This window comes from Suricata suricatta, chromosome 12 (genome assembly GCF_006229205.1).
Source record: "Suricata suricatta isolate VVHF042 chromosome 12, meerkat_22Aug2017_6uvM2_HiC, whole genome shotgun sequence".
In the NCBI taxonomy this organism is placed as follows: Eukaryota; Metazoa; Chordata; class Mammalia; order Carnivora; family Herpestidae; genus Suricata; species Suricata suricatta.
Window position 1 is genome coordinate 10,135,561 of NC_043711.1, and position 9,524 is coordinate 10,145,084.

General features: G+C 40.0%; 1 protein-coding gene across 1 annotated transcript in view; it reads left to right on the forward strand.

The window, feature by feature from the left end:
• Positions 1-4,881: 4,881 nt before the first annotated feature.
• Positions 4,882-9,524, forward strand: part of LOC115274885 (olfactory receptor 7A17-like) — a gene marked incomplete at its 3' end in the record, with an annotated part of 9,035 nt that continues 4,392 nt past the window's right edge. Inside the window, exon 1 of the mRNA XM_029918395.1 lies at positions 4,882-5,796. Within this exon, the coding sequence (XP_029774255.1) occupies positions 4,882-5,796 (915 nt within the window). The remainder of the gene's footprint in view (positions 5,797-9,524) is intronic.

The window sequence follows — 9,524 nt, forward strand, 5'->3', positions numbered from 1 at the left end:
TAAGGCCGTGATCCTGGAGTGAATCTCTGGATACACTGAACCTTCGCTCCCTGATCTGTCTCCTCGAAGGTTAGTGCTAAGTGAATTGCCTTAATCTCTCCACAGTGTTTCTTCTGTTTTCTTTGCTGGTTCTTCCACTGCTGGGAGTGACTATTTACCACTACTGAAACAGTTCTCCATTGTAGACATTCACCATTCCCCCCCGCCCTAGCAATTATTGTGTGCACACACTATTATTTATCCTTGGAATAAATAAATTAGTAAGGCATTGTTTCTTCTCTCAAAGTTCTGACTGTGCAAACAGAGTGAGAGATGTAAAAAAAAGTAAAGAAATGTGATAGTGAAAGGTTGCACTGAAATCCGGGGACGTAGATCCTCAGAGGTTGTCTATTTTGTTTGTAATTGTTTTCACAAAAAGAACTCTTTCTTGGGAGTCAGTGAAGTCTTCACAGAGAAGCTTAAAGGTGCTGAGCCTGGGTGTTGTTGTTGGGGTCCTTCCAAGTGCACGAGGGAGGTGAGCAGTCCAGGAAGAAACAGCAGAGGAGGGAATTTAGAGATGAATAAAGCAGACATTGTGCTGCTGGGATTAGAAATACCCGTTATTGTCTCCTACAATGAGGGGCCGGGTCGGCAAAATGAACCCAAGTGACCCTGACTGGGTAGGCAATAGATTAATAAACATTCTTACATTTTTGCCTAGAAGGTTGAAATTGAAATCTGACATTAGTGACATGTAAGTGCAGGTTTTATGTCAGAGGACAGCTATGACCATGTCTTCTCTATGTAAACATGACCCAGGTAATTGTGAGGAAGAAAGTATTGCTGCAGTCTGTGTGTGAGAGGGGATATTGAGGGACAGAAATTGCTCTAGGGGGGTGAGATGGGAGTCACAGAATGGGTCTCTGAGGGGGTGGGAATCATGAACACAGAAATTCAGATGAATTTTTTCACTCTTTCTCAAATGATCCTGTAAACAGTGCAGATACCTAATGGCCATCATTTTATTGAAAATTTTCATAAGCCTATATGTGGTATCATTTTATTTTACTGATGGAAAGAGTTGCTGACAGCAGGGATACTGCTTATACACGTAACAGTGTCTTAGGGACACACTCAGAGCAAAGTGTTTCCAAAGATTTTGCTTTGCATTAGTCGTTTTAATTTTTAATCTGCTTTAGTATTTGAACAGTTGTAGATTTACAAAAGAAACTTGCTATAATTTTTTAGAGGGTTCTCCTGAGCTCCCTTCTCAGTTTCTGCAGTTATGAACACATCGTGTGTCTCACAGATGTTAATTTAATCATCAAATCTGCTGAGCTTCCACATGCAGTGACTTTTTCCTCAGGCTTCATTTGTTCTTGATGCAGTGATAGTTTAGGAGCACTAGGAAGGCATTCTGTAAGATAATCTTTGTTTGGACTTGCCTTATTATTCTTTTTCTCATGAGTAGACTGGGACTGTGGATGTTGGAGAAGAAGAGCAGGGAGGGAAGCAGGAAAATTCATTTTCTGACATCAAGGGTACACTGTCAACATGACTAATTCTCATTGGTGTTGACATTAATGTCCTGGATGACATAATAATTGTTATATTTTTCTTTTTCCTTTTTTTCTATCCAGTACTCCTCTAGGGACTTTCTAGGTGCAACCCCATCTCTGTAGTAGGAGTTATTTTCCTCCTCCTTAGGAACAGAATATTTCTATAAATCATTGGTTGTCTTCTGCACTCGAGACTGTGTTTTCAGTATTTATTTTTCAGTTATTTATATTATATACTCTGTATTGTAACCCAATACTACTTTATTTGGTTGCTCAAAGTGTTTCAGCTTTGGCAATGGCGAGTCCTTCAGTTAACTGAGATGTCCTTTTGACATGTCTCCATCATTCTTGGGTTTTGGGGCCAGCATTTCATTACGTGTTACAGGAAACAATGCTTCAGCTTCACCTTCAGCTTAATGTATTTACCTCTGGAGCCCTACAGTCAGTCATTTCTGCAAGGAGCCCTGTTTTATTTTATGGAATCATGGGATGAGATTGAAATCTTGGTACCTGCTGTGCTTGTTTCTACCAGGGTCTCTGTATCTCCTCAACTGAGCTGCAAAGAGCATATGAGTGTTTACTACTCAGTGTATATGCAGACATCCATACATGTGTCTATATGGTACTCTCTCTCTCTCTTTTTTATATTAGGGAAAGCAAGTTCATACTGATGGTTCCAACTCTAATTTATTACCAAAGGATCATAAGAACTACTCCACCTTGCTTACATGTAAAGACCAACACCACATGTGATACCCTCATTTGCACCATTTACTATCCATTTCATTATATGTTCAGTTTCACTTCACGTGTGCAGGAGTATCTGCCTTGTTCACAGTACCCTCCAGGGTACATTTTCACAAGTGTAGAGTCATGAGTCTGTGTAATTTCTTCCATGTCCTGTTTTACAGACGCTTCTCTTTTCCAGATCTTCTTTTTTATGCACGTTTTTGGTGCATGTATTTCACTGAGATTTTGTCACACAATTCTAATGCGGTTAGAATGTTTTTCTTTCCCCTCATGCTACATTCCATCGTAGGATTTCATTGGCTACATGACTTTTACCTTTGAATTGACTTATATTGTACAACTTTGCTGAATTCAGTATTACTCTGACAGTTTTTCTTGTTTTTAGTGCCATATTGACAAAATTTTTTTTGTTTATTCATTTATTTTGAGAGAGACAGAGCACGATTGGGGAAAGAGCCGAGAGAGCGAGAGAGCAAGAGAGCGAGAGAGCGAGAGAGCGAGAGAGCGAGAGAGAGAGAGAGAGAGAGAGAGAGAGAGAGATCCCAAGCAGGCTCCACACTGACTGCACAGAGTCTGATATGAGGCTCAAACACATGAACCTGTGAGATAAGGATCTGAAACTAAACTGAGAGTCATATGCTTAACCAACTGAGACATCAGGTGCCCCTAATGGTATCTTTTAAAAATAAGATCACCTTCCTTGTGAAGAGAATTCATATTACTTCTTTCATTCTAATTTTGATCCCTTTATTTCCTTCTTATTTTTTCATTTGTTTTTTCTTTTTCTGGCTAGTTGCTCTGTCTGGAAGATGCAATGCACATGCATAAAAGCTATGAAAGTAGACATGCTTGTCTTGGCTCATCTTAGAGGTCACTCTCAGTGTTTCACCATTGGGAATAATTTTAGAGGTGGGTTATCTAATGACCCATTTGTGTTGTAGAACTTTCCTTCTATTCTTAGTTTCTTGAATGTTGGTACTATTAAGGTATGCCCCATTTTCTCATGTTTTATTTACCATGTGTTGAGATACTCTTGTGATCTTATTCTTCATTCTGTTAATATGTTGTATTACACCAAGGGAGAATAATTAGTTAAACCCTGCTTACCTTCCAGGAATAAATCCTACTTGGTCCCTTGTCTACATCATGATCAGAAGCTGCTGTGGTTGAATCAGTAATATTTAGTCAAAGATATCACATCAATATTCCTTGGGAATATCACACTGTACTTTTCCTTTCCTACAATATTTCTTCTTGGCTTTGATATTAGTGCAATGCTAGCCTGAAGGAATAAATTAGGAGTGTTTCCCATTTGAATTTTTTGGGAAAGGTTTGAGAAAGATTGATGATAATTCTAATTTTGTGTGGTTCTAGTGACCGTTAGCCACGAGTACTCTACTGGGATGCCTTCATCACAAAATGCAATTCTAGGAGATGGAAGCTCTTTGACTTATGTTGTAACCTGTTCCCTGCTTTATGAAGAGTTGTGGGTCAGCAGCAAGTGTACACAGTATCACAATAATGGAGAACACACTCTCTCTCTGTCTGTCTCTCTCCCTACATTCACTCTGTGTGTGTGTGTGTGTGTGTTTGAATAGTGAAAAGAGAATTTGTTGTGAAGTACATATTTGTAAAGCATTTATAGCAAACTGAAGGTGTCTTATACAGACAAAATGCAGAATTTAGACAAATTGGAGGCCTAGAGTAAAGACTGACAGAGAATTATATAGAAATTAATTATGTTCCATTTGTATACATTACATAAAATGTATCCTTTTGTAGACAAATATCATATGTACATATGTAACATATACATATAAAAACAACAGTGAACTGAGGTGTCCACTGCCTTCAAATGTTTCCATAAACGCAGAAGGCTTTCAATTCCTCTCTGTCTTATTTACATTCAACTCCTACTCCCTTTGTGTTACCTGCTCCTCTCATAGCTTTCTCTTTGATGTTGCCTGATGGTTCGAGGGAGTTCTTGACTCAAGGTCTTTGCACATGTGATTTCTCTCTTTTGCCTGGTTTTCTCAAAGTTATTATCCACATGGCTGGTATATCCCTTAGTTTTTCAGGTCAGAAGTTCCTGATCACTCATGGTACAATGGCATGTTTTCCTTTCACTTAGGACTACTTTGTCCTGAATTATTTCACTTATTAGTTGTAACCACCACTTGAAACATCATTTATTCCTTTATTAATATTCTACTCCTCCCTCTGCTGCACACACACATCTAAGACTCAGTCTTGTTAAGGTCAAACACCCATCACTTCTTTTTCCATACTTTCAACAATTCTTGTCACAAGATATTTTGTTAAATTTTTCTGGGTGACAACAGAAGGTTCTGGAAATTTACTGGGAGAACATTGTTTCAATAATTATTTTGATTGAGAACAAGAATTGGGAAAAGTTTAAGTCGTGGATTGAGAGTCCTTGAAATTTTCCGGTACATATTCTACATTGATAGTAAATGTGTAAGAATTAAAGGATGAAGCATGTTGAAAACACAGCATTTCTCCTATTTCTGTGATCATGCTGATGCCTTTACAATGTGCCCTTGTCTCTGTTCCAGCCTATTTCATCACTTACATGGAAGGAAGAAATCAAACTCGTGTTACAGAATTTATCCTCCTGGGACTCTCAGAAGAGCAGGAGCTGCAGTCACTGCTCTTTTGGCTGTTCCTGTCCATGTACCTGGTCACCTTCACTGGGAACCTGCTCATCATTCTGGCCATTATCACAGACTCCCGCCTACACACTCCCATGTACCTCTTCCTCACCAACCTGTCCTTCTCTGACATCTGTTTCACCTCCACCACCATCCCAAAGATGCTGCTGAACATCCAGACACAGAGCAGAGTGATCACCTACGCAGGCTGCCTCAGCCAGATGTACTTTTACATGTTTTTTGCAGGAGTAGACAACTTATTATTGACAGTGATGGCCTATGACCGGTTTGTGGCCATCTGTCACCCCCTCCACTACATGGTCATCATGAACCCCAGGTTCTGCTGCATCCTATTTCTGATATCCTCTGTGTTGAGTGCTCTTATCTCTTTAATACATGACTTAATGATTTTACGACTCTCTTTTTGCACAGAGCTGGAAATCCTGCACTTTTTCTGTGAACTTAATCAGGTGATCCAACTTGCTTGCTCTGATACCTTCCTCAATGACCTGGCCATGTACCTGGCAAGTGGACTTCTGGGTGTTGTTCCACTCACTGGCATCCTCTCCTCTTACTCTAGAATTGTAGCTTCCATTTTGAGAATTTCATCAGTAAAGGGTAAGTATAAAGCATTTTCCACATGTGGGTCTCACCTCTCGGTGGTCTCTTTGTTCTATGGTACAAGCCTTGGGGTGTATCTTAGTTCTGCTGCTTCACAGAACTCCAGAGCATGTGCCATAGCGTCAGTGATGTTCACCGTTGTGACGCCCATGCTGAACCCCTTCATCTATGGTCTGCGGAACAGAGACATCAAGCAAGCCCTGAGAAAGCTCTTTAGCAGAGAGACATTCTGTGCATTTAGGATTCTTTGTTTCAAGCTAAAGACTTGAGTTAACAGGACTTAAAACTCTAGAAGACCTAGATGATGATATTTTTATCAGTTCATAGGCTGACAATCTGCAGTTTATTTTCTACAATAATCAGGTGATAGAAGTTTTTCATTCATCATGAGCAACTATTTCTTCTGTATTTTTAAAAGTTCTCTTTATTTATTTTGAGATGGAGAGCCATAGTTTGTGGGGAGGGACAAAGGATAATTGAGTGAATATCACCAGTCGTGTCCATGCTACCAGTGCAGAGCTGAAATGAAGCTCAATGTTACAAATGTGAGATCTTGTCCTGAGCTAAAATTATGAGTTGGATGCTTAACTGTGAGTCACCAAGAATCCCCTTTTTTTTTTCCAAATAATTAAAACTTTTTAAGCGTCTCATAAAATTCCATTTCATGAATTAAAGAAAAATTTTAGTGTTTAGTCATTTGAGGGAGGGAGGGAGGGAGGGAGAGGGAGAGGGAGAGGGAGAGGGAGGGAGGGAGGGAGGGAGAGAGAGAGAGAGAGAGAGAGAGAGAGAGAGAGAGAGAGAGAGAGAGAAAAGGGCAGAGAGAAAGGGAGACATAGAATCAGAGGCAGGCTCTTCTGTCAGCACAGAGCCTGATGCAGGGTTCATACCCATGACCTATGAGATCATGACCTTAACTAAAGTCAGACATTCAACCAACTGAGCCATCCCACTCTCCCATAGCTTGGCTTTTTAAGAACATATACATATTATGGCAATTTGAGTACTTCTAATGTGATAGGAGGAGCAGTGGAGTAAAGGTGAAATCCTTCTTCTCTGGGTTGGAAACTGGTGTTTGTTAGAGTATCTGCTTTTGGAGGAAAACCATGAAACATATCAGAGGTTACATACAAGTTTCCTGGTTTTTGCCAATCCAGCTTGGAAAGAGATCACACCTGCAAGAGCAGAGGCACCTGGTACTCTGTGTGATCAGTTTACAATAATTCACCATCATTATGCAATCTCTAGTTTTTTCTCCCACAGTCCAAAACATAAATTCAGTGTGAATGTAATAGAAATGCAACTCCTGATGATTCAGGGCTTGGTGGTGTCATTCTTGGTGATTTCCCCAGGGATGCATTATTAGTTTTCTCTTAATATATTGGTACGCAGAAACACTGTCTTGTGATTTCCCTCAGCACCTCCTACCATAATGGGCTCTTCATAGATCTCACACACAACATGGCTAGTCTGCCTCTTGCCACTTGCATCTTGTCTAATGCTGCATCCCAGAGATTAGGCAGTGATAGCAGGATATACACACGGACCTAACCTGTGCTGCGTGAGACAGAGTAGGATGAATGCCTCCATATCACCTAACCCCAGTGGCCCCAACTTGGATTTAAGCCATAATGGTCATTTCCTATCACCTTATTCATAGTTTTCCTGCTAAAACTCCACAGGTTCTTTCAAACATTAGTATGCAGATAAATGCTCATGGAACTATGTCTCAGAAGCAAAGACAAAAAGAACAGGGGAAGCAAGAAGAAAGGAGTACCATTAGAAAAAAGGGATAAAGAAGAGAGGTTATTCATAGCACTTGTCAGTTTCCTTGGTATAAGTACTCTCATCGTGTCCAATATCAGTCTACCAATTTTAGTTCAGACCACAGTCCTCAAGAACCATTATAAACTACCTAGTGCCACCACCTCAGAGCCTTTGTGTTGTGTTTGGAGGAAAATATAAAGCCTTTGTGGACAATTTTATAACTTTCCATCTGGTGTAAATAGTTCCATCAGTCGAGAATCTGGGCCAGTGAACATCCTCAGAACTGATATTCTTCTTGTAGACATTATGCTCCTTTGTGGTGACTCCAGTCAGGCTTTTCTTCCTGATCATTGGAAGTGGGTTTTTATTTTTATTTTTTGTTTTTGTTTTTGTTTTTTTCTTTTTTTTTTTTTTTTTAGTTATACAAAGTGGATGGGCCTTTAGGAAGCTGCCCATCTTTTTTATTTCATGGAGATGCTATGATGAACCTTCCATTTTCAAAAATCCCTGTGGCTCAACCAATTTGGATGAGAAAGATTAACTCTTACATGCACTGTGAATACCAGAGCTTGAATGGTGTTGGACTGCTGACATGGCCTCTGGCAGTTCAGCTTGGGCTGAACTCAGGAAAAGGCATTTCAATTTCAGCATAGCCATGGTAGGTCTGTCATATGGAACTTGTCAAGGAAGACATCAGAGCTCTCCCCAATGTATTTACCAATGTTGTTACAGATTTTATGGCGTCTGACCCTTTAGTTTGTGTATTGAATCACATGAGCTAAACACATCACAATGTCCTTGTCTCCCTGTACACTGGATTCCTCCCTCTATATCATATTAAGCTATTTATGGCACTGAACTTATTTTTTAACGTTTATTCATTTACTTTGAGACACACACACACACACACACACACACACACAGAGAGAGAGAGAAAGAGAGAGAGAGAGAGAAGAGAGGAAGCTGGGTTGGAACAGAGAGAGGGAGAGATATAAAATCCAAAGCACACTTCACACTGCCAGTACAGAGCCCAATGTGGGGCTTGAACTCAGGAACCTGGTCTCAGAGCAGATCATTACCTGAGCTGAAATCCACAGTCAGATGCCTGACTGAGTGAGCCACCCCTCAAATTGTTTGAGTTTGTCACACTTTTTTATGTGTTTTTGTCAGTGTAGAGTATATATAACATTATTTTGAACATTTTGAATATACTTATGTGACGTTAAGTATTTTCTCACGGTTGAGAAACCACCACCTCTATCAATCTCCAGAACTTTCTCATTGTGTCAAACAGAACGTGTGAGCCCTTGAAATACTATCTCCCCATTGCCCTTAGCCTAGCCCCTGTCTTCTGCCATCCTACCTTCTCTCTCTACAACGGAGTACTCTGGGTACTCATGTAGATGTCATTGTATGATACTGGTCCTTTCGTGCTTGGCTTCTTACACTTAGCTTTGTGTTTGAGAGGTTCTCCCGTGTTGTAGCCTGTACCAGAATTCCCTTCACTGTAAAGGCTGAATGATGTCCCACTGTCTGTGTTCATGACACTTCATTTACCTGTGAGTTTGTTGATGGACATTTGTGTTGGCTCCACACTTTCCTGACTGTTCTGTTATGGACATTGGTGTAGAAATACCTGTTTTGGTCACTGCTTTACATTCCGTTGGGACATCTAAGTGGGTATATAACCTGAAGTGAAGCTACTGGATCAAATGATAATTCTATGTTTACATTTTTGAGGAACTGGCACATCTTTTCCTCCAGCAACTGTGCTCCATTTTATTCTCATTAACAAAGCACCACAGGGTCCCAATTTCTCCACATCCTTGCCATGACTCATTTTCTGCTTTAGTTTTAAAATAGCCATCCTAGTGTGTGGGAAGTGGTATCATTTTATGGTTTTTATTTGCATTTCTGTAATGATTAGTCATGTTGTGCATCTTTCATGTGTTAAGTAGTCTTTGCTATATATTCTTGAGTCCATTGTCTTATCCTTTTTTTTTTCAAAATTAGGTTTATTTATTTCTTTATTTCTTAATGCATGTATTTTTTTCTTTTCTTTTTTTTTCAATATTTTATTGTCAAGTTGTTTTCCATACAACACCCAGTGCTCTTCCCCATAAGTGCCCTCCACCATCACCACCACCTGTCTTCCCCCCTCCCCCCTCCCCCCAACCCT